Here is a 25,766-nt window from a genome sequence, read left to right as displayed (position 1 = left end):
TTTCTAATTCAGAGTAGAGCATTACTTTGGACACTGCCCTATTTGAAAGCAATAAACGTTTCTTTGTTCTAGTCTGACATGATAAACACACACACACACGTAGTGACAAAATAGGCAGAATTACTAAGACCTCTAAAGTCAAGTCTAAGTAAATATAGAAATCAATGGACTCCGCTGGCTGTACAGGCAGACAGGTACAGTTTACGCTAGAAAAACTGTCCCCACACAGACTCCTAAAGGCACTCTTCTGCATCAGCAAACATCACGTTATCAGTGCCTTTTATCGTGAAGGATCCCAAAGTGCTTCTCCCAGTCCTTCATCTACAGCTGCACCATCTGCTGTGGGACGTGCCAACTCAGGTGGCAGGCAAAAAAACGGGCATGGAAACAGCTTGAGAAGAAAACTGTACATGGATGATTCATGAAGGAAGAAAAATCAAGATAGGTAAAAATCTCTTACCCACTCCAGAGTTTTCACATAACCATGATTTATATCTTAAGTTTGGGGAGGGGGAAAGGATAAAAAAGAAAACCAAACGGGGGGGGAGGGGGGAAGAAAATGGGGAAGCCTATAATAATCCGTATCACTTTTTTGCTCTTCCAAAAAATGGTACCAGCTAAACTCAGATCTCCCTCAAATATGTATTTTTAAAGTAATTCATTTTGCCAGAGTTTAAAATGTCAACTTGTTTGCTAACTAAAGTTGCAAAAAAAAAAAAAAAAAAAAAAAAAAAAAAAAAAAAAAAAAAATAATAATAATAAAAAAATTAAAAAAAAAAACAAAAAAAAAACGAAAAAGTGGGGGGAATAGGGAGGGAAAAAAAGAAAAAAAAAAAAACCAGGAGTGAATAAAAGCAGTTAGCTCGGTTAAGTCTGCTAAGACAATGAATGCCTGGGTATGTGGTTATGGTCCAGAGGCATCTTAAGACATGGTTCAGAGACAGATTCTTGCTCTGTTGGCTGTTAACACTGTACTAACCTTCATGTCTTGTTCAGCCTTCAACGCAGCCTGGGCCTGATTACCTCTGACTCCAGATAGTGATCCACAAGGACCCCTGGCTACATGTGGCAAACGAGCATGGCTCATGAGGCCTGTGGTCAGCGGAGGAGGCATCTGACTGGCCAGTGCCATTGGTGGCCTCTGAACAGGCGCTGGGAAGGTGTTAGTATGTGGGGCTCTTACCAATGGAGGGACCAGGTTAGGCTGAGAGAGAATCTGAGTGAAAAAAACAAAACATACAACATTGAACTGTTAAAAAAAAAAATTCTGCCAACTAGACCAAGGTTGGCTTATCTCAGAGTAAATCTGTGCCCATTCTGCCAGTGAAAGGAAGTGTATGGATTTGTGCCATTCTATTACAGGACCAAGAACAAACAGGCCATGCTTGGAGAATCTACAGAAAAATTAGGCAAAGCATGCTATGGCACTTCAGTGGACTCTAGCATTTCATTCAGCTACAAATTCTGAAGGGGAGATAGAAAAGCTATTAATTAGGATATTTTTTTAAAAAGATATAATTGCAGAAAAGGCACACACTTATACCAAACATAATCTGAAGATAAATAAAAATGATACCAATTCAACAAATAAAGTGTTTTTTCAGGAACAAACGCTAGTTTGTGAGAGTTACTATTAATTTTAGTCTTTCCATACGATTAGCAAAGGGAAGAGAAGCCAACGTTTTTACACATATATTAGAATATCTTTTGGAAATTTTACCTCAACTACACATAGTTATCTTAAAAAACAACAACAACACAACAACAAAAAATCTTTAAACCTAGAAAACTTTAAGCACTGGGACCCTTCTCTGAAAAGTCAACTTCTTCAAAAAAAGATAAAAGAAACAGGACTAAAATAAGTGATCAGAGCTGTGTGGGGAATCTTTTGACTACTTCTCTTGTCTGCTTTAGAACTCTACGGATACTACCTGTATCTAGCTAAAAATTGCAGAGAACACAGGTCACAAATTTACTGTTAAACAAGAAGCTGTTTCTCATTAAAAACTCTGTTTCTAAACTAGTTACAATATGGCAAGATTATGAAATCAGAGAATTAGCCAGATTAGCACTCATTTGCAAGGAAATAATACTCATTTCTCACTCGTATCTGCCCACCTGGGGTGCAAACTGTGTAGGAAATGGTTGTGTCATTCTCACAGTGGCAGGGGCTGACTGGAACTGCTTCTGATAGACAATGCTGTTCATTTTGCCGGACTGGCTGTTCGGACTTGTGGAAGTAGCCCTTGGAAAAAAGCCATCACTGGTCAGTACAGTAGTGCCAAATAAACAATGCTGTCAGACTTTTAGAGACGTTGCTCTTGGTAGATTCTTCCTGTGTGGTAGCTGATGAAAATTTACCACGGTGAGTTACCAAATATTATGGCAGTGGAGAGACACTGGAGGGGGCAGAGGTGAGAAAGAAAACTAGCTAGATATGCCCTGTATTTAAAAAAAAAAAAACTTAAAAATACAGTATAGCAAACACATTCTTAAGAATTTAATAGCTTAACATCTCAGATACAACTATCGGAATGTCTTGTGCTTACCACAGACCTGGTGACATAGTAAGTAAGATCTAACAAACAAATCGTGCTTAAGTATCTGAAAATCCAAATGCCCATTTTACCGGAAGGGACTAGATGTTGGTGTGGTGCTTCTACCGCTGATCGGAGGTGTGCCTGGTTTTATATCAATGCCACTTCCAAAGGCTTTCAGTTCCATTTCAGACATCTGAAAAAAAAGCATACGATAAACTCAGCATTTCTGGAATCCCATAAGCTGAATGCTGTGTTTAGTGTTCTATATACGAAGACTTAATCCAGGAATGGTCAAAAACCTTTAGTACACAAATCCTATAATTAAGTTGCAAATACCATGGAATGATCCAGGCCAAATTTATGGATGGAAAGTCTTAAGGGATTGTGTAAACCCAATTCTTCCACAAAATTTGTGAATTGTTATTAGGCAAAAACCAGAGGAAGCCAAACACATTAAAAGTAAATAGATCTTTAAAAGTATATTGGGGTTTGAGGGGCACCTGTGTGGCTCAGTCGGTTAAGCATCCGACCTCAGCTCAGGTCACGATCTCAGTTTGTGGGATTGAGCCTCGTGTTGGGCTCTGCACTGACAGCACAGAGCCTGCTTGGGATTCTCTTTCCTTTTTCCTCTCCCCCTGCACCTCCCCTGCTCATGCTCTCTCCTGATCTCTCAAAATAAATAAATAAACGTTAAAAAAGTATCCTGGGGTTTGAGACTTCCTGGAAGGTGGTAAAAACCGATGCATTTTGTTTATTTTTATAAACTACACAGATGCATACATCTAAACACATGGCCTTAAATTCTTAAAGAAACTGTCGGTTTCTCTTCACTTACTTTTCCCGTGGTTGCGATCATGCTATGCTGTGTTCCAGCAGGGATTAGTCCTCTAAAAGGCTGGCTTACTTGTGCAGGACGACTCAGGCTCTGGGCCTGGGCTTGCGGGGTGGTATGCTGTAATGGGGGCTGAAGAGTCTGAGGCAGAGCAATTAAAGGCTGCCCCGTAGATCCAAAATTAGGCAACGAAAGCTGAGATGCTGGTAAAGGTACTGTAACCTAGAAAATAAGCAAACAGTAACTGCAGCAATTTACTTATACCTACTGTATGTACATCCCTACAACTACATATACAACCCTTCATAAACTTTTGAATAACATTTTAAACAGACTACGTCAATCTGTTAATGTGTCTCACATATAATCTTTTGCTTAGTGCTATCTCCATTCTTTTATTAAAGGAGCAACACTAAGACAGATTAGTAGTACAGACGATATAACCAAAATAATTAGGACTATCTTTGAATTAATCCATGGTACATGTCTAACAACGACATAATACAATAAAATCATGGGGTATAACCTAAGAAAGCAGCGTTATTACCACTTCCCAAATAGACATTTCTATATTGTTTTCAGGTCTGGTCAAAATGACCTTTGACAATAAGAAACATAACCTTTCAGTTTTCATATAAATGGTATTTAATTTGAATGTCAATAAGGTAATAAATATATTTATGAATTTCTACCCTCCAAAGAGCCACCAAAATTAGTAATAAGAAAATGACTAATGGTCTGCCTCTCTCCTTCAGTCCGCTACGAACTTTTAAAGATTAGATTTGTGACACTGCTAAGAGACAGTACATGTCTGTCATTTACACTGTCATACTCTGCCACACTGTTCTAAGTATGACATTAACCAGGGTGATGTTCTTTAGAGCCTTCCTTCGCCTCTAGCATAAATGGTTAAAGCACCTCTCACGCTTTTATGTAACTGTATATCCTGAAAATGGTTTTCAAACTTTTATATTCATGGTATCCTTTGTTACAATAAATGAGTACATGGAAACTCTTTTAAAACAAACAGGCAAACAGCTGAACTGACTTTCATGTGGCCAAGGAAAGGGTGTTGTGGGACCGAGCAGGGTCTACTTCCAGTGACCCCATGGAATTCTAGGAAACCTCAGAGAAAAGTCTGACAACTATCGTACCATCTCCCCCATCCTGGTTCTATTTAAAAACTGCCAAGCAACAACAAAAGCAGTAAAAGTAATAAAATAATGAAGAAAATTGAGGAAATTTACCATGCCATAGTTTACCTGCTGGAGAGCACTTGGTGACTGGGCAGTGTTATAAAAATTTGTCTGACCAGGCGGTTGTACTTGTCCAGAATAAAGATTTGAAGCCTGGGTAAGATTTGCTCTAGCCTAGGAGAAATTTTGTAGGAAAACAGCAGTAAGATTGAAAAATTTCCAATTCAGACATCAGATGTGTAACTTGAAAGCAATTCCTAAGAATTTTAGTATTAGGTAAAAAGAGCTTTCCCCTGCCATTAAGTCTTTTAACCTTTTTTCTTTAAAAACAGTTTCTTTAAGTAACCTGTTGCACAGGAATACAATGACAATGTAGGATCCTAGTTCATCTTACCTGGAGAAGATGTGTATCAATCAGCTGGGAACCTCCTAGTCCTGATGCCTGACCCAGCTGATGTTCATACAAGATAGGAATAGGTTGTGTATTTGAGGTCTGTTGAAAGGCAAGACCTGATTGTGCCTTTGCAAGTTCCTGGTGTTGCACAGCTGGAAAGTTATGGATGGCAGTACCAGAAAGGACCACAGACGGTTGTGACAGACTGCTTTGCATAAAGGCTGGCTGAGACCTACATAGGTATTGAAGAGAAAAGACTTGTGTTAGCGAGTGAATTCTATTTTGGAATCTGGGGGTCTTAAGAATGGGTATCCCAAATGACCAAGCACTCTCATTAGCACAATTAAGAAAAGAGAGAATGCAGATTGTGCCTAAGGCACTTGTGTCATGATTTAGAGCCCTGAACACAACAAAGTTCTAGGAAAAGGCTTGCTCTTCCTGAGAAACTAGTAAGATTTTTCTCCTCTTGAACAATGAGAATGATTCTCTTGTCATGTGTTCAATAGCAAGCTCATAACCAGATCTGGTTTTCTCTTTGGTATGGACATCCTTTTCAGATTGATAGCACTAATAGCTGACTTTTATTATTTATATTTCACTACTTCCTCTTATGTATATATTTCTTATAAAAGATCTCAACACTTCTTTGGGATGAAGCAGAGTAGTTGTTCAGGATTACCCACAAAGTTTTGGTTAATTTTTATTGCGGTATAGTGGTCATATAACATTGTATTAGTTTCAGGTGTATTACATTATGATTCAGTATCTGGATTATGAAATGATCACCACAACAAGTCTATTTAACATCTGTCACCATACATGCACATAGTTACAAAAACACTTTTTTCTTCTGACGAGAACTTTTAAGATCTACTGTCTCAGCAGCTTTAGTGTTTAATGTTTGAGAGAGCATGTGTGTGCATGAGCAGGGGAAGGGCAAGAGAGACAGGGAAGGAGAATCCCAAGCAGGCTCCGCGCTCAGCGCAGAGCCCAAATAGGGGCTTGATCCCACAAACCGTGAGATCAAGACCTGAGCTGACATCAAGAGTCGGGCGCTTAACCGACTGAGCCACTCAGGCACCCCTCTCAGCAACTTTAAAATGCCCAACACAGTATTATGGCCAAAGGCTGCAAACTGCTACTTGTAAAGTAAGTCATGGCAGGAGAGGGGTGTGTCTGGGCGGCTCAGTCAGACATCCCATTTTGGTTCAGGTCATGATCTTGTGGTTTCTGAGTTCGAGTCCTGCACTGGACTCTGTGTTGATGGTTCAGGGCCTGGAGCCTGCTTCCAATTTTGTGTAACTATAGTTAATAATACTGTATTGTATATTCGAATGGTTAAAAAAAAAAATACAATGCTGAAATCTAACTTCAGACTACCCTCTTACCTCTGGGATAGGGGCCTTCAAGCTATATTTTTAAAAATGCTAAGATAAAAAGTAACTAGATCAAAGTAGTGGGTTAAAGACAATATTACCCATAAATAATATTACGCTTTGTTAAAGCTGACATATGTGGCAGAAACAAAAGCCATTAAGCAGGAATGCTAGCCTGGAGTCACGACCAATCTTTAGAAGGTCTATGTTTCAAATACAAAATGGGAAAACATAAGCATACTGTTATAAACTGCCCTGTCATGGCAGAAGTTAATTCAGGGATTCCATATTAATAAACATTATGCTGATTAGGTTGAGAGCAAGAAGTAGCAGAATCATGTAGGAATACAAACAGCTGCTTTCAAAGGCTAACCTGTGCCTTCTAATATGGCTGTCATTAGCCACAATCACATACACAGCATACATCATATTTCTATTGAACAGTCCTGGTCTTAAGAAGTACATCTTCCAAGACAGTCGTTAAGATGGGGATCAAGACACAGACCGTCAGTGCACAGCTACTCCAACTCCCACGGCTAAGGACAACATCGCTCATCACCGAACTCTTTTTTGCACAGCTGGAAAGTAGCCGCAAACTTTTCAACAATGTTTCGAGCAACTCATACCAATCAAAAGATTTCCTTGATCAAAAAAACAGTTTCTTCTATATTTGTCACCATTCTCACCACCGCTTCTGTTCTTTGACACTCTGCTCTTCTCTTTAATCACACCCCATCCTAAACCCTGACCCCTTACATACTCCTGTCACCTGCCAGGTCTCGGCTCACACCCCACAGCAGGCGTAGATTTCTAGTTGTTGCAGCAAGATGGAAGGGAGCCTTTTTAGGTCCGTTAGCAGCTATTTTCTGTGATTTCTAATTGTTCTGGGATTGTTGTTATCCTCATCTTCAAGAAGGTTTGAGGTCTCATTTTGTTAGGTAAAGTCTTGACTGAAATTACCAGAGGCTGAGTCTCATGACATATAATCATTTAACGTACTTTGATAACAGGGTCATCCTAGCTTGGGCGGGGGGAGAAGGGGGGAGGAAGGAGCAGTAGGGATATGGCAAGAAAGCCCAGCGGTCACAAAAGCAGGTACCTGTACGGCTGAAGTGAGGAAGTGAACAGCTCCTGAGTCTGGGAAACGGCAGGTCCAGCACCGAGACCCAGCTGGGCCTGATGCTGCCCTTGCAGTGGCGCGTAAATAGGGATCGGAATCTGCTGAACTGAGGCTGGCTGCAATGCAATAAAAAACAATACGTGAGCACCATATACACAAATCACAACACTTGGGAAAATAAAAATTTGAGATATGAAAAGAATAAAAGAACAATGCCATGCATATCAGCTCCCTTTTCAAAGGGAACCAAATGTAAACATCTAAATTTTCCTTTCAATACATTACTTTTTCTACACTGCTAATCACTAAGGTTTGGCAAATTTGGGAAAAGTGTGAAAATTTGGCCAGTACGTATCAAAGTAATCGTGGATTGTCCCATGTTGTCAACAGAAGATTTTAACTTCAAAGAGGCTGTTATTTGTAGCCCAAGGTAACCATTACACCATTAGCATGCCAAGAAACAAACGTCTGTGGTATTTACCTGAGAAAGACCTGGCTGGAAGCCTTGTTGCTGAGCCAAGGATGGTGGGGCCAAGCGTGCGTGTTGGGTGTTGAATAAATGACTCGTGTCCATATAGAAAGCAGGGATTTGAGCTACAGACCATCAGGAAAAACAAGCAGCAGTCAGTGTCTGAACTTCAGAATTTTCCAAATAGTAACTAAAAACCAAATCTTGAAGCAGATTTCAAATTAAATGAGCCTTCTGAAAATTACTACAGCCAAGGAAAAACTAGATATGTGGAAAGATGCAAAACTTCTGGCAGACAGGTATATGCAAATTAAAACAACAAAACTCTAGTACGGTTGACCCTTGAAAAACATGGGTTTGAACCATGCAGATTTTTTTCGAATAATTCCATATAGTACTGTAAATGCATTTTTCCTCTCCGTACAATTTTCTTAGTAACGCTTTTTCTCTAGTTTACTTTATTGTAAGAATACAGCATATAATACATATGACATACAAAAATATGTGTTAATCAACTGTTTATCAGTAAGGCTTCTGATCAATAGTAGGCTATTTGTAGTTACATGTGGGGGGGAGGGGCTAAAACTTGTATGTGGATTTCTGACTGTGTAGGGCGTCAGCATCCCAACCCTTGCATCGTTCAAGGGGTCAACTGTACCTGTGATGATACAGGAAAACAGATATTCATATACTGCCAATGGGGTATAAACTAGTAAAATTTGACCTGATCTACTAACAGTGAAAATGAACCTACCTGCTTACTGGCAAACCTACTCTAATTTTATATCTAATTAAGGAATTTAATAGTTCAAAGAAAGTGATGTTTAATAACTGAAAGAATTTGGTATAGATTCTTAACAAATTTCTATATATTATATAAACTATTTTGTGATTTGCTGTTTTTATATAATAGTATGTTTTGGAGAAGTTCCCATATTGTTTTTAATTTGTCATCATTATAAACAATATTGCAATCAATAAAAACTCTCATACATGTATGTCTTATTAATAGAGAAATTTATTTATATAAGATTCCTAAGTGTGAAAACTCTCACTACAGTTAAGTACATACACATAGAATATTCTGAGATACTTTTCTAAAAGAATTAGGTTCAATTTATACACTCACCAGCAATGAATTAAGAAACTATTAATAATACCTGTGACCCTTAAAGAAATCAATCTTTATATCTTCCACATAGAAAATGCCTTTCTTTGAATAGAAAGAGAAGAAATAGACTGTGTTCATTTATTTTTTTCTTCTTTGCTAATCTTAGTTTACTCTTCCCCAGAAATTTCATTATCAATTTGTCAAGTTTCAGATAACAAACTTTTATAACTTGACTGGAATAACATCTAATGCAGAAGTTATTTTGCCAATTATTAGACACTAATTTGTCTAATAGATTTGTAACATATGTATAAGGAACTGCTAAGAGTCCCAGAATACTTACCAAGGAGAGATAACATTAAATTCAACGAGGAAACAAATTTGCAAAGCAGATCAAAAAAATATTTAAACTTGAGGGGTGCCTCGGTGGCTCAGCTGGCTAAGAGTTCGACTCTTGATTTCAGCTCAGGTCATGATCTCGTGTTTTGTGAGACTGAGCTCTGTGTCGGGCACTGGCAGCGTGGAGCCTGCCTGGGATTCTGTCTCTCCCTCCCTTTCTGCCCCTCCCCACCCTGCTGACGTTCTCTCAAAATAAATAAAGCTCAAAAAAATTTTTTTAATTTGAAAAAGAGAAAATATAAGCATTTTAAAAAGTCTTCATTTTCTAAATTCCCTATACCCAAGCCCAAAAATCTTACCTGCTGCAGACTGAGACACATAGACTTGTGGACTCTGCTGTTGCTGGGCAATAAGGGAAGGCATACAGCTTAACTGTGAAAAGTGACTTGCAGAAGGTAGGCTGCTTGTCTGTAACTGCTGGGGTTTCACTTTACAAATATTAGGAGGGTCTGATGTGGTTGTAGATTTTGTACTCAAAGAAGAGGTAGTGTATGTACCAGCTCCTATACATGGGAGAGGGGGGAAAGTAGCATATTTTCAAGTGTCACTGTTGTTCACTGTAAAATAACTCAAGCACCAGCTGGAAACTGGCAAATTCATGTTTATGTTCCCCACATACTTAAGTAACAATCACCAAATGTAAACAAGACTATAAAATTTGGGGAAATATATACAATAAAAAAATACAAAGAGAAGACAATTTCAAAATAGTACTCATAAAATAAGGTGGCCAAGGGCCTACAGGGTTGTTACAGTTTGGTCTCCAACTAATAGTGTTTAATCATCATAAAGAAAAGGAAGGTCAAGAGCTTCATTCATTTATGGCTAGGCTAAATGTAACAAGACAGAAGGATGAAATGCTGCACCTTATGAATAATTAAGGATGTAAATGCATCTCAAGAGATCACAACTGCTCCTAAAAAGTCACGTAAACAAAGGTTAGAGTTTTTCTTCTTTCCAGCAAAATACCTTAAGGGTAATCTTAAGAGCCGCATTCATTTATGAATATTTACAAACATCTACTAAGGTCAAGCATAGACATTAAGAATATAGAAGAACAAAGTGCTGCACCTTAAAAATCATTAATGTAAAAGGAGCCTTTAGAGATCACAAGTGCTCTTAAAAGTCATATAAACTTAAGGTTATAGTCAGTCCCCTCCCTCCTGGTATATATACCAGCAAAATACAGGTATGTGATGATACCTTAAAAACAAAGACAAATTATTAGTAAATAAGTAGAGTTATAAAACTTAAGATCTTGAAGGATCAATTAGTTCTGCAGATCAGTGAGCTTTAATGACTGTAACACTGGAGGAATGACAATACTGGCATTTGATTAAAAAGTGAGATGTAATCATCATTCTTTTCAGACTTCAAAAGATGTTCTAAGAGAGGACCAAGATCAAGGTACGTTTGTTCTTCCTTCCACTTGAGTTTCTAGCAGTAGATAATTGGGCAGGAAGTATAAAAATTTATCTTAATCGAGGAGAGTGTGGGGGAACCAGACCTGGAAGAAAGAAGTACACTTGACCCTTGAACAATACAGGTTTGAACAGTGTGGGGCGGTCCCTCCACTTAGACATAGACTTCCCCCCGCCCGCCCCGCAATTAAATACAGTACGGTACTGTAAATGTATTTTCTCTTATGATTTTTTTTTAAGTAACATTCTCTTTTCTCTTACTTTATTGCCAAGAATACAGTATATAACACATGTAACAAAGTATGTATTAATCGGCTACTTAGGGTATCAGTAAGGTTTCTGGTCAATAGTAGGCTATTAGTAGTTCATTTGGGTGGGGAGGGGAGGAGTCAAAAGTTATACCTAGGGAAAAGGTTATCCTGGGGTTTTGTTTTGTCTGTTTTTGTTTGTTTTTTGACTACGTGGGGGAGGGGAGGGTCAATGCCCCTAGCCCCTGCGTTGTTCAAGCTGGGTCCAAAGAAAGATGTAGGAACCTTCCCAGTCCCTTTATTTCCTAATCTCCCCACCACACTCCCCTCCTGGTTGCTTTACAGTCCCAACTCCTATCCACCCAAATGACTGGGTACAATGCTAAGTATAATGAAGATGTCTTACAAATTCATGGTAGGGAATGCTTGAAAGGGTCTTAAAGAGGGAAGAGAAATAGAATACTCTATGATTTGAATCTCTATGCTTGTCTTGATACATACTTTTGATTCATACTTTTGATAACACCAAAATAACTGCAGTATATTCTAAAGACCAATTCTTTTGGTATAGAATGCCAGAATATTGAATGGCAGTAGTGCAATCACTAAATGAGAACCAAAGAAAGTAAATTATGTGCTGGATTATTTTATATCTTTTGGAAAGCAGCTTCTGTTGCTTTGGAAAACATTACAGAATAGTGGGAAAGCTTGAAATGAAATTTGTTTTCAATATAAGAAACGTGGTTATACATATGGTAAAAGGGTGTACTTTCCTAGAGTCGAGCATTTTAGAAATGTAATTACTTAAGAAATGTAAAGTCCCCAAATGAGATATAGTTTAATGAAAGGATTACATACTAGCAAAAAATTTAAGGAAGAAAAACACTTTCTAACCTGGGGTGTTCATGGACTCTCCTTAAAAACAGATGAAACAAAAAACAAAACCCACTAGATATCATCTCGTCAAATAACAGACCGGAAATTCTTTACCCCTAATTCTTCACCAGAAAATACACATCATCACAATAGATTTAGGCCAACAATTCCTTCAAATTAGATACAGATCACAAAAATCTACAGCTCATGTGATTCTTTGTTATTTCTGAATTGGACTATTAGCTATATATATATAGGTTAAAAACTAAAAATCCAATTGTGTTGGGGCGCCTGGGTGGCTTGGTCGGTCGGGCGTCCGACTTCGGCTCAGGTCATGATCTCACGGTCCGTGAGTTCGAGCCCCACGTCGGGCTCTGTGCTGACAGCTCAGAGCCTGGAGCTTGCTTCCGATTCTGTGTCTCCCTCTCTCTCTGACCCTCCCCCATTCATGCTCTGTCTCTGTCTCAAAAATAAATAAACGTTAAAAAAAAAAATTAAAAAAAAAAATCCAATTGTGAATTTTATAGAAAAATTTAGAGGAAAAAGATAAACATCTTTTCGCCAATTACTTATTAGTACCTATGGGGGGGTTGTTGCAAGCACACAGGAGGGCATGGGGGTGGGCAAGAAGAGTTTACAAAACAGCTAATGATCAGACCTTGTGCAGTCTTAAATATTTTAAAAATAGTAGGTTTTGGGGATAGTAAACAGGAAAAGATCATAGGAAATGTTAAATAATTAAGACATTTAAAGGAAAGGTATAAAACCTTCTACCTGATAGTGATGTTGTGGGAGTGACTGAAGCAACAGGAATCTGAGGCATTGATGCACTTGAGAATGAATTGTAATTAGCAGGGCTGGGCCCACTGGCACTACTGCTGACTCCACTTGCAATTGGAGGTGCTGTGGAAGTTACTGGAGACCCCTTTTCCCGTACATTTGGAGAATTCTCCCATGCCTTCCGTGCTGACTCCATCTGTAATAAAATGGACATTTTTTTTTAAAGGGGGAAAAAAAAGCGAATGCAGAATACACATACCAACATACACATGTATGCGTATATTTAAATTCCAAATATAAAAAATAAATAAATAAATAAATAAATTCCAAATATAATCCTTCAAAAAAAACTGCAAAAATTTAAAAGATTAAAATCCTAAGGCTTTCAAACCTTTCACTTTCCCCTTTATCTTTGTTCCCTTGCTCTAACTGGGAGGCAGTAGGCTGTAATTGTGTATCTAAAGAGAGCTTGTTGACAGCTTTGGCAAAGAAGTCAGTGAAATATAAAGTCAAAGCTCCTGTATCATGTCCATAGGAGTCCCCACCCCTCCAGATGAATAAAGAAACAGAAATGTCCTGCCCCTTAGGACTGACCTAAGGCTCTGACTCCAGTTGGAAAGGCACTGAAGGCCCTCCATAAATACCTATTCCTTCTGTATAAGGCAGTTGTCAAATGGCAGATGACAGGCACCTTTTGTTTGGCTGTTTTATGTTCAGCGTTTTAAAAGGCAAAGTAACCAGATAGGTTTTAGGCTTGGGTGCAGTAGAAATAGGTCTTGTTTTACACCCAGACCTCAACAAGCATTTCAGATACTGACTGCTGCCATTTGAATTTGTGACTACGGGCTTTACCTGTAGTCTCCTAGTTTCTTAAAATGTAAAAACAGGTTGCATTTTCATCTACCTAGACCAGTGCTACTGAACAGAAATGTAAATGCAAGCCATATATATAATCTTAAATTTTCTAACGTGTATTTATTTTTGATACAGGGAGAGACAGACCATGAACAGGGGAGGGTCAGAGAGAGGAAGACACAGAATCTGAAGCAGGCTCCAGGCTCTGAGTTGTCAGCACAGAGCCCGACACAGGGCTAGAACTCACAGACCGCAAGATCATGACCTGAGCTGAAGTCAGCCGCTTAACCGACTGAGCCACCCAGGCGACCCATAATCTTAAATTTTCTAATAGCCACATTTTGAAAAACTAAAGAGGTAATACTAATATCGATAACATCTTTTATTCAACCCAATGTATCCACAATGTAAATTAAAAACTACACATCAACACAAAAATTGACATGTTTTAATTTTTAAAAATATTAACATTTCAGATCCGGTGTCTATTTTACACTTACAGCACACACCTCAACTTGGACCAGCCCATTTAAGTGCTTACTAACTACATGTGGTGAGTGGATCCTGAACTGGATGGCACAGATGTAGATCTTCAATAGGAAGGAACAGATACACAGATTGTGGTGTTTTTAGACCTACTGGTCAAAATACTGGGCCAAGAAAAAATGCTGAAAGTAATCTATATAATTTGGCTGTAAAAAATCAAGTAACAATTTTTAATGGCATAGTTAAGATGTTGTAGGTCTTTGAAATACCAACTTAAAAATACTAATTTTTCCCCTTGACAAAAACTATCAACAAAATCCATGTAATAGAACTTTTCTATACTCATATATTACCCAACTAAAGAGAGATGTCAGAAGAAGTAAAAGTAAAGAAACTAGAGAAGTTTTAAGCTAATGACATTTAATTTAAATTCATTTGAATTTTAAATGTATATTTCTTCTTGGAATGTCAAAAACATTAAGTGAAAAGCAGTGTTGAATAGGTTCTCTGAAGAATTAACTGGCCTAAAGAATTTATGATGATATATTTGCCTATGTGAAATTAGACTAGCCTTGAATAGCATACAGTCAAAACCACACATTAAGACACAGTATAAAACACAGACTGAGATAGTCCTTCAAGTGGAAAAACAACGGCTGAGTAGGAACTGGTAATAAAGAGGAAGGACTGGGGAAAGAAGGGGGCTAACACAAAGCAGAATGGTTACCCCATAAAATTTTAGTCTCAAACTTCCAGAAATGAACATTGGCCAACATGTCTCCCCCTCTCCTGAAGACCATCAAAGATTCGCTGTCAACCAATGCAGCATTAGGAGGCCCCGCTATAGAGGTTATACTTGCCCAAATTACAAAACTGAACAAACAGCACCAATGGAATAAACATACACACTTTAAAAAACCTCCACTTTATTTCATGTCTGTGCTTTTTAAAAAAACCTGACTAATCTGGAGGTGAGTGGAAATTGATTTAAAATTCTCAACTCAACTGTAAAAAAGCGTCAGTGACACAGCTCAAAGTTATAAACACAAAAGAGTTTTAAAAACAAGCCTAAATTTCTTGATATAAAAAAAGCGTGTTGTCTTATCTTTTTTGCCCTCTCATTCAAAATTATCCAACAAAAATCAAATCAAAATCACTTGTAATTACCTCATCATAAAACATTCTACTTATTACAGTGCATTCATTCAATTCACATGATTTACAGGAAAGATAGAAAATTAACAGTCTTACCATTACTGGTACTTAGGATAAAACACCAAGCTAGTTGGTTTGTTTTGTACACAACTGATGTATCCAAAAACTATGGTCCCTGAGAGGGACTCAGTACAAACACGGAATATAAGTGCTCTCCTGTATTTTTAACACAAAATTCGTAACCGTAACAAGCCTCACTTTAAAGTGGATTTAGAAATTAATAAAATTTTAGGGTATAATTTGACATAACTATTTCCTCAGCTTAGTAGTGTTGCTTACCACACAAAACAAGTAAAAATACCAAAAGAGTATTTTTAACATATGTCCCCTTGCATGCACTCATCAAGGACCTTTAGAGAAGGACGTTGTACATACCTTGAAGGTGAGGCTGAAAGTAGTGGGAGGAGCTGAAGTGAGGCTGGAGCTCTGTTGGATAGTCTCCCTCTTAGGGAGGGGGAGGGTGTTGGGCAGGGGCACCTGAAAAGGTAGGCAACATATATCATCATCAACGTTGCTGCAAAAACCCCATTACGGAGAATGCTAAAGTACTCTTTAAGGGTGTTTATTTTTCATCAGAGCCAACAGGAATATTTCATTACTTAGAGTTCCATTGTGTCTGCAGTAATTGATATTTTTGGACATCTTAGAGAAATGCAATCTGCTTTTTTAATGCATATTATTAAAGAAAAAGATCTGTCCCAAATATAAGGTATACACTCAAAGGCAGTTAAAATTTTTTAAAATTTATTTAGAGAGAGAGAATCCCAAGCAGGCTCCACACTGGCAGCACGTGGCCTGATGCAGGGCTTGATCCCATGACCAAGAAATCATGGCCTGAGCCGAAATCAAGAGTTGGATGCTTAACCAACTGAGCCACCCAGGTGTCCTGCCTCGCATATTCTAATGTGTATACTAATCACCAGGGGATGTTATTAAAATGCAGATTCTAGTCAGCTGGAGTGAGGTAAGGCCTAAAATCCTGCATCTCAAACAGGTACCCAAGTGGTGATGCTTCCTAGACCATACATTATTACATTACGTAGCAGAGCTCTAAGGAATATAATTTCCATTAAAATTTTCAGGGACCCATGGGTTCTATCAGAAGCATTTAACATGATAATGTAAATATTAAGAAATTAATCTCCTTCCTGCAATTTAGTCAATACTCTTATAACTGGATTCAAAAACAAAAGTCAAATTGGGAGGAAAGTACAGAATATTGCTACCACCCTGTTACACTGAGCAAGCTGGCTCGCTCTAGTTATAACATGATTATGGCAAATATTGTCAGAAACGTGAATATATTACAAACTCTCTACACATATCTTTTCCCCTCTTAAGTCTCTAGACCTTGAGATTTTATTAGGTACTACAGTATGATTGATTTTGATGGTTCACTTATTCAGATAAAATGAGATGCTTAGCGAGCATTTTAAGGTAATCATTTTAAGATCATCACTTTGTGTGTGGTAGTATGGAGTACTAACAAATTGAGAATACCATGGACTACTTAACAGAGATTACTTTATACATTTTTTAAATAGCTGTGCTAGGAATATTAATTAAAAAAAAAACAAACAACAAAACAGGGGCGCCTGGGTGGCTCAGTCGGTTGAGTGTCTGACTTCAGCTCAGGTCATGATCTCGCAGTCTGTGAGTTCGAGCCCCGTGTCGGGCTCTGTGCTGACAGTTTGGAGCCTGGAGCCTGCTTTGGATTCTGTGTCTCCCTCTCTCTCTGCCCCTCCCCCGCTCATGCTCTGTCTCTCTCTCTCTGTCAAAAAAATAAAATAAAAACATTAAAAAATAATAAAATAAAAACATTAAAAAAATAAAAAAAAAAACCCAACACCTGCATTTAAATCTTCAAGACATTCAAAGATTTCAAGATTCAAAATGATTGTAACATTAAGTAATACTATCCAATAAACACCAGCTAAATATCTTAAATAAGTAGATTAACCCTTATCAAGAATAATTTTTTCAAAACACAAAAGCTCTATGCATAAAACCCTCAAACACACTAATGAGTGAAAAAGGAACATTTCAAAAGGTCCTAAAATTTTTCCCATGTAGGACATTTTTTTTTAAAGTATTTATTTTGAGAGAGTGCGTGAGCAGGGGAGGGGCAGAGAGAGAAGGAGAGAATCCCAAACAGGCCCTGCACTGTCAGTCAGCGCAGAGCCCAACGCGGGGCTCGAACCCAGGAACAGTGAGATTATGACCCGAGCCGAAACTAAGAGCTGGACACTCAACCGACTAAGCGCCCCAGGACCCCCTAGGACATTTGTTTTTAACGCTACGTTAGTTAAGTTCAGAATCACCACTATACTTGGCACAAATAAGCACCACTGTGAAATCACTCCAAACTGATGACCACCTGTAATTCTCCCTGACCCAAGATGATCTTCCTGTTTTCACACATGCTGTGGATACACAGCTAAAAAGCAAATGTAGACTACTTGCTCAGACACAGGCTGGGTCTCTCTCTCTTAGTTATCCTGCATGCACAAGGAACTACACTTTGATTAGCACTGCAGATCACACGGAAACCATGAAAACACTCTCATGAATATTTTCAATGACTTTTAAGGGTTCTGAGAACTTATTCATATTTCATGAACCATATTTTTAGAGGGTGGTCTGGGAGAAAGCATCATATACTTTCTTGAAAAAGTGTCATCTAAAAAATTTTTTTTAATGAGAGAAGACAAAGTATGATTCAACTTTATGTTGAGGCTTACTGATTCAGTATTTGATAATCAACATAGTGGTATCCACACTTATCTGACAGGGAGTCTTTCTGTCCTTTCCAAATTTCCCATTACTTCTTACAGGAAATTAAAGAAATTTAAGACTATCTCCAAAAAGGTAAGGGAAAAGGGATTTGGTATATCAAGAGAGGCTCTATTACACGGAAAAGCTGGAGACATTACATTAATCAGCTCCTGAGGAGCTCTCCTATCACTAACAGAAAACATGCAACATACTCCTTTCTCTCTCCCTTTTCCTCAGTCCTATGGCCTGACCACTAAAGTTGGATTAAATGGTCCCTAATGCACTTTATGTCTCTAAAATTCTATATACTTGATGCCAGATGGAAAACTAGAAAGCACAGGGAAAAACATCTGTAAGACCTAAGATTTTTATTCTCAGAATGATAGAGTTAAAGCCCTTTGTGTGAAAGGTTTAAATATATCTGTGAAGGAGATTTTTGAAAAGAATGAGCCTTATTGTATATTTTAAAAAGAGAGCAACTGACCAAATTTCCACCACACCTGCCCTCCAGAACAAGGGCCGCATGTGTAACTCTAAAATGCTCTTCCACCGCAGAGGGTTACCTAACTTGTCTGGGCTTATAATTTTTCACCTGTCAATGAACTAGCCAAAATGAGGGACTGTAACGACTTAACATAATCTTGAATTATAACACGGCTGTTCTGGAAAACTACAGCCAAATTTACGTCACTTACTATCACTTAAAAAAAATTTTGTTTAATGTTTATTTTTTCAGAGACAGAGACAGACAGACCACAAACTGGAAGGGACAGAGAGAGAGAGAGAGAGAGGGAGAGAGAGAGACACAGAATTGGAAGCAGGCTCCAGGCTCTGAGCTGTCAGCACAGAGCCTGACGTGAGACTTGAACTCACGAACTGCGAGATCATGACCTGAGCCGAAGCTGGATGCTCAACCAGCTAAGTCACCCAGGTGCCCCAACTTACTATCACTTGTTAACAGAGCATTTGAGAGTTTCTGAAGTACAATACTTACACATATGTTACAGCTCAATCTTTACAACAGGAATGTTGCTAAGATACAATGTAATTTTTTTTAAGCTCAAAAAGAAACACAAGGAATCTTTGGCAACACTCTTTGTTTTAATTGAGTGAGCTTTCACTGCATTATGAAAGGTTTCATTTAAGAACAAAATTATCAACCAAATAAATTATTGAATCTGTAGAATGTGAAAGGAAAGAACAAAATTCTTAACCAAAACCAGGTTAACAGGATTGGTACTTACGAAACTAAGCCTAAGCTTTGACTATTTTTGGTACTTATTGTTATGAGTGCCCCAAAACACAAATTGACTAGGACCTTTCCCAGAGAGGAATTAAGTATCGGTCACACGGTATGTATCAGGTAACAACAGCAGGTCCCTGACCAAACCTGAGCGTCCGAAGTTGATTACTCACATCGTTAACCAAAGTGTCCTCCATCTTTGCATTATTAGTAGCCACAGTGTTAGGCAGAGAAGAAGAAGGTGTAGTATAGTCTGTCACAGACTCCTGTGGAGCAGTAATAGAAAAAAATACGCTGTAAACTAAATTAGTGACTCACCTTCTAATGACAGCCTAACAGATGTAAAGTTGTTTTGGAGAAAGCAGAAGAGATCTTAAGACTCAAATTACTCAAATCTTTAAAAGCAATAGTGTGATAAAACAAACGTGGACTCACCACTGAAGGGGTGACGTTTCAACTACTGCTGGGGTCCTGTACAGTTTTTTTTTTTAATGCATTGGTATACTGTACGTCAATTACACTCCAATTACAACTTAAAAAATTTACATGCATTGCACAGTAGGAGGCTGCCAACAGTACCATTTATTTCTGTGGATTACTAAAAGAACTCTATGTGGTTCTCATACTTAATCTATAGCTTACTTTCAACTACTGTTTTTTTTATTCTCTTCAAAATACAACACAGATAAGTGAGTGTCAAGATCTTAGTTGTTGCACTTAGGTTTTAGGATAAACCTGTTTATCTTCATGAATCTGTTCTTTAAATATGGTAGAGTTGGATCATCAGAGTTTTTTGTTTACATGTATTGACTTGTATAGCAATTAAAAGGAACGAAATATTCAAATATGAAAGTTTCCACCTACCTTTCTTCTCACTGAGTATATGAACCAGAGTGAACACAGAAGGGCAGGCATAAATTTTGCCATTCCCACAAGCATTGGTCCATATAAGTCACTCAGTGTATCTTGCCATAATGAGTATTTTTAAAGATCTGCACCTTTCATTCAATGAGGTCCCTAAACACTAGTCAATGATTTCCTCTGGTGCTCAAGCAATGGAAGTGATCTACTGCAACCCTGGAAGAAAACTGGCTATCCTGGAGTCACTAAAAATTTGATATGACCTACTTCCCAATTTCAGAATCTTACTAGTGGGCAAGGTAAGGCTCCACTGTAACCCCATTAACAAAAACATACAACAATCCTTTCAAAGCCTGTCAAAGCCCAATGAAAAGCATTCGAATCTTGTGTGCACATTTTTCACTTCAACTACTCAGTCCAGAATTAAGAATAAATTTCCACAGAAAGAAATAATTTATTATAAGGAATTTCTTTAGATCACAAATGCATACCATGCAATAAGAGTCTCTGCAGAATAACCCATTCATTTATAGAATTATATGCCTCAAGCCAAAGAAGAGGAGGAGGAGGAGGAGGAGGAGGAGGAGGAGGAGGAGGAGGAGGAGGAAGAGGAGGAAGAGGAGGAGGAGGAGGAGGAGGAGGAGGAGGAGGAGGAGGAGGAGGAGGAGGAGGAAGAGGAAGAAGAAAGAAGAAGAAAGAAGAAGCAGAAAGATGAAGGAAGAGAGAAGAGGAAGAGTATTATCGCTGTTTTCCCCACTCATTCAGACATGGTTTGCATCAACCGAGCCGGTCACCACTGCATGTTGCCTACCTTCACGTTAGTGCCATATTCTGTGGATGAGACTGAAATCATTGTTCCTATTTCAGTAGACATTTCAGAAACTGCTTTGGTTTCTTTTGTTGTTACAGGATCTGTATTTCTGACTGTAGCAGCGCTTGGTTTCTCTTGTCCTTCTGGCTCCACCTGTTGGGCATCTTTCACCTTTCTATTTTTTAATGATCGTTCTTTTCCAATAGGACCTGGTTTGTGTTCTTTGTTTTCTACTGGACTCAAATCTGGAAGCTAAAAATTCAATGTTTATGACAAAAAGGCATCACGACCAAAGACAATTCATTGAAAATTAATTCAACTTTAAAACTGTTAACCGTTCTCCTTTAAATGTTAGTGGCTTTCATATGAATTATATTTACCTTCTGGGCTTTGATAGGGCCTGCCCGAGGCTGCTTCTGCCGTTGTTCTTTCGGTTCAGGTATCTTGTCTGTGTTTTTTTTCCGAAAGCACAGGCACAATTTCATTTTCATTCCCATTTGAAGCTGGAGCACCAAACTGAATTGTGTCAATGCCAATTTCAACTCCACTTTCTTGACCATTCTTTGTTCCCTAGGAAGAAAATATTTTAAAACTTGATTATTATCAAAGCAAACGGAGTTCAAAGATGACTTAATGATGTATGTAGCACATATTTCATAACAGGAGGTTTGAAGCGATCTATGCATTAACTGACACTGATCATGTTTTAAGAGAACTTTCCTTTAGCCACTACTGATCTGTATTAAAAAACGACTCATAAAATGAAAACCAGGACAAGACTTACGTTTTCTAAAGTCCTGGCTTTAAGAGTTAGAAGTTTGAGTGTGGGCAAATCATAGCCTCAAGTTACTCACTCATTTATAACAAATGTAAAAGCGACAGACACACAAAGACAGCATCAGCAACAAATAAACGGATGAGGGAGAGAAGAAAGATAGGAACACGTGTCACATACTTAAGTTTCCTTTAAAAGAAAATGAAATAATGTCCATGAAAATACTCTGTGTTTGGTAATAGAGTGCACACAATTTAGGAATCAAATTAAACTGCTAACTTATGTGGCATCTTTGTGCAAGGCACTAATCCAGACACCAGGAATCTAACTTAGTCTAACTTGCAGAATTCGCATTACAGCATATGGAGAAAATGAACAACTTGAAAGGGATATGCAAAAATCAATACATGGTTAAGCCACTTCAGATTGGTGGACAAAAAAGGCCCTGAGGAGGTCACACCGAAACTTAATCTAAAAGACCAAATCAGGGGGAAGTGTTTCTAGCAGAGAAAACACCCGGTGTAAAGGTTAAGAATTAAAAAAAGGGTAGTGGAGGCTGGAACATAGCAGGTGTTAGCAGCTGTGGTAGAAGATGAACAAGTGGAAAGCTAGACAAAATAGGGTTTTCTAACCTAGAGAACATTTGTAACAATTACTTAATCTTTTCAGGAAGAACGAACAAACAAACAAACAAAACTTGGGACAAGGTTCAACTTCAGGCCTTGGTCTTACAATCAAATCATTATGTCCTATCAGTGTAGGTATCCCTGAACTTAGCGTATCAGTCAATTTCTGTGTAAGGTTACTGTTACATTTATCACTGTAACAGTATCAACGGTATGAAAAGAACATGCCATTCAGATTTTATTTTATTTTGTTTACTGGGGAGAGGGGGCTGGAGGAGAATCTTAAGCAGGCCCCAAGCTCAGCGTGGAGCCTGACACGGAGCTAGATCCCACGACCCCTGGATCATGACCTGAGCCGAAATTAAGAGTCGGATGCTCAAGTGACGGAGCTACCCAGGTGCCGTCAGATTTACTTTTAATATGTGAATATTCTCTTTCAAATACAGGCAAACATTATTGATGTAACTTAGAATAAAAATCTCTATTTGCTTTAGTCAATGATGAAATTCTATAATCCAGTGTAAATGTACAATTAACATTAGAAAAGCAAAATAGTGCAGAAACTAATCACTGAAAGCTATTGATTTTATGTACAGAAACAATTAAGAACTTATACATAGTTTAATGAAATGCAAAAACAGATTGACAGTTAATAGCACTATTACAGAATGTGAGTTTTAGGAAGAATATCATATCCTTTGAAACAAAAAATATTTATAATGAAACTGAGATCATATTATATCACCAATCTTGATGGGTCTATTTGGTGTATCTAACATTCATAGCACTGAATGAAACTATCGTAAAGAACTGTACTTCGGGGTGCCTGGGTGGCTCAAACCGACGCCCAGGCTCCGTACTGACAGCGTACAACCTGCTTGGGATTCTTCTTCTCTCTCTCAAAACAAACAAACAAACAAACAAACAAACAAACATTTAAAGGGAAAAAAAGAACTGTATTTCACTAGAGTCATTCAAGAAATCCCATCAAGGAACACCTTCCAACCACGAAATGAATTAAAAGTGAACTGTAACTTTGCTAGCTCAAAGTTCACCATGAGGCAATATTCCAAAATCATGTGCAATGAACATCAACCAAAAAATCACGTTCTATCCAGAAAACATAAAAAGGATAAAGAAAGACGTGAAAAAAATGAAATACCACCAAAGTATCTTCCTCTGCTACCTGTCTGAAGGCAGATGTGAGCATTCTTTCAAGTATGCTTTCTACTGCAGTACTGGAAACCCATAGGAGAACGTCTACAAGAAAAATCTTGCAGCTAAGAGTGCTGAAAAATCATTCCAGTACTTCAATGTCAATTTAAAAACTGGTAACAAACAGTTTAATAAACTCATTAAATCCAGTGTACCCATCCAAAACACAAGAAACACTTTCCACCCCGTCTTTCGTTATCAGTAGGAAATAGCTTGAACTTCCTATATAAAAAATGCTACGATTAATCCTAATGCCTATATCAACAGGAAAAAGAAAAATGATTAAACTGAGGATCTTAAATACTGAATGCAGTGACTCCAAATTATACTTTTCTCTACAGGCATTTTTTCCCTCCCACTTTCTCTTAAATTCACTCTAACCAGGCTTTCATGCCTACTGCTCCACTGACACTACCCTTGTCAAAGTCACCAGTGACCACCACATTATTAGTTTCGATTCTCAGGCCTATCTTACTTGACCTTTCAGCAGAATCTGACACATTCAATTTATCCCTCCTCTTTTCAACTCGTTGTTCACTTAGATCCTCCAGGGCACTTTTCCAATCACAGCTTTTTATGAGTTGGAAAGCCTGAGGACTTAGCTTCTGATTCTCTTCTCTTTTCTAACCACTCTTAGAATTCATTCTCCTCTGGTGGCCTCATCCAACCACATCACTTTAAGTGCCTACTAATGACTGAAATTCATGTCTCCAAACCAGATAATCTCCCGTGGACTACAGACTCTTCCATCCAACAACCTACCCAACGGCTCCACTTAGATGTGTAACAACCTAAATCTAACGTGCCCCAAACCAAATTCCCTCATCTTTTCCCCCAATGCTGATCCATTTTATAGCTTCCCAGTCAAAACCGATGGAAACTCTATTCCTCTCGTTCAAGTCAAAAACTTTGGAGATAAATCTCATTCTTTTTCACATACGATATTTAATCCATCAGCATGTCAGCTTTCTTTATCTTCAAATACCTAAAAACCAACCATTTCTCATCATCTTGAATGCCACTCCTTGGTTTAAGTTACCATAGTTTGGTTATTATGATAGCATCTTAACTTCTACTCTTTGCCTGCCCCCCCCCCCCCCCCCCAGACTAGTCTTAACAAACTACTCAGAATAACCTTTTAAAAGTCAGGTGCTGTCATTCTCTTGCTTAAAACTATCTATTATCTTCCTGAGTCTCCCAAAGGCCCTGTAGGGGCTGTCTTCTGTTATGCTTCTAGCTTCATCTGTTCTCTCTCCATCCCTTAAGTTCACTACAGCCACAGAGACCTCCCTGATCTTCCTCAAACACATCAGCCATATCCCTCTCCCCCGGCTTTTGTATTTGCTGTTCTCTGAATCAGGAATTCACTTTTCCTCACAAATCTTAATAGCTTGCTCTTACCTCTTCTAAGTCTTTAACTCAAATGCTCACCTAAGGAGCATTTCTTAGCCAACCAATTTTAAATGATCTCCATATCTCTTGGGAAATTACTTACATACCTTCCCTACTTGGCTTTTCTCCTCAGCACTGATCACCATTTAACATACTATATGGTATATGTTAGTGGTCCCCTCCCAACCACAACGGAAGCCCCATGAATACAGGGCTTTTTGTCCATTTTTAATCACACTCTCTCCCTGTTTTGTAAACCCATGAGTTAGAACACAGCCTGGTATATACCACAAGTGCTCAAGAAATGTTTGTTCAATGAATAAGTGAAAACCTGCTAACCTAAATAGTCATTTACCAATACTGCACATTTGAGAAATTATGGCAAAACTTCTGTAAACACTGCTTCTAAGTAATTATACTGTCTAATTAGTCGAGCAAAAACATGGTAGAAAAGTAAAAAAAACTAGTAACTGCACTTATATTCTTTGTATCACAAGCACTTTTATTAAGACTTGAATTAAAAAATGTTAACCTCAGGGCACCTGGGTGGCTCAGTGGGTCGAGCATCCACTCTTGATTTTGGCTCAGGTCATGATCTCGAGGTTTGTGGGCTGGAGCTCAAGTCGGGCTCCACACTGACTGCACAGAGCCTGCTTGGGATTCTCTCTCCCTCTCTCTCTGCCCCTCCCCACCTCACAGTCTCTGTCTTTCTCTCTCAAAATAAATATTTTTAACAAACCTAACTAAAAA

The 25,766-nt window shown here is 38.3% G+C and overlaps 1 protein-coding gene across 1 annotated transcript in view; it reads right to left on the bottom strand.

The window, feature by feature from the left end:
* The window catches only part of PRRC2C (proline rich coiled-coil 2C), a 94,528-nt gene that overhangs the window by 2,642 nt on the left and 66,120 nt on the right, over positions 1-25,766 (bottom strand). Inside the window, 15 exon segments of the mRNA XM_042926071.1 lie at positions 980-1,216; positions 2,119-2,245; positions 2,630-2,733; positions 3,376-3,594; positions 4,635-4,742; positions 4,963-5,194; positions 7,438-7,574; positions 7,940-8,052; positions 9,737-9,940; positions 12,757-12,958; positions 15,694-15,795; positions 19,510-19,602; positions 21,009-21,260; positions 21,389-21,466; positions 21,468-21,578. Of these exon segments, the coding sequence (XP_042782005.1) occupies positions 980-1,216; positions 2,119-2,245; positions 2,630-2,733; positions 3,376-3,594; positions 4,635-4,742; positions 4,963-5,194; positions 7,438-7,574; positions 7,940-8,052; positions 9,737-9,940; positions 12,757-12,958; positions 15,694-15,795; positions 19,510-19,602; positions 21,009-21,260; positions 21,389-21,466; positions 21,468-21,578 (2,319 nt within the window).

This window comes from Panthera leo, chromosome F3 (assembly GCF_018350215.1).
Source record: "Panthera leo isolate Ple1 chromosome F3, P.leo_Ple1_pat1.1, whole genome shotgun sequence".
Taxonomy (NCBI): domain Eukaryota; kingdom Metazoa; phylum Chordata; class Mammalia; order Carnivora; family Felidae; genus Panthera; species Panthera leo.
Note: the sequence above shows the minus strand (reverse complement) of the source record. Positions and strands in the feature narration are given on the sequence as shown.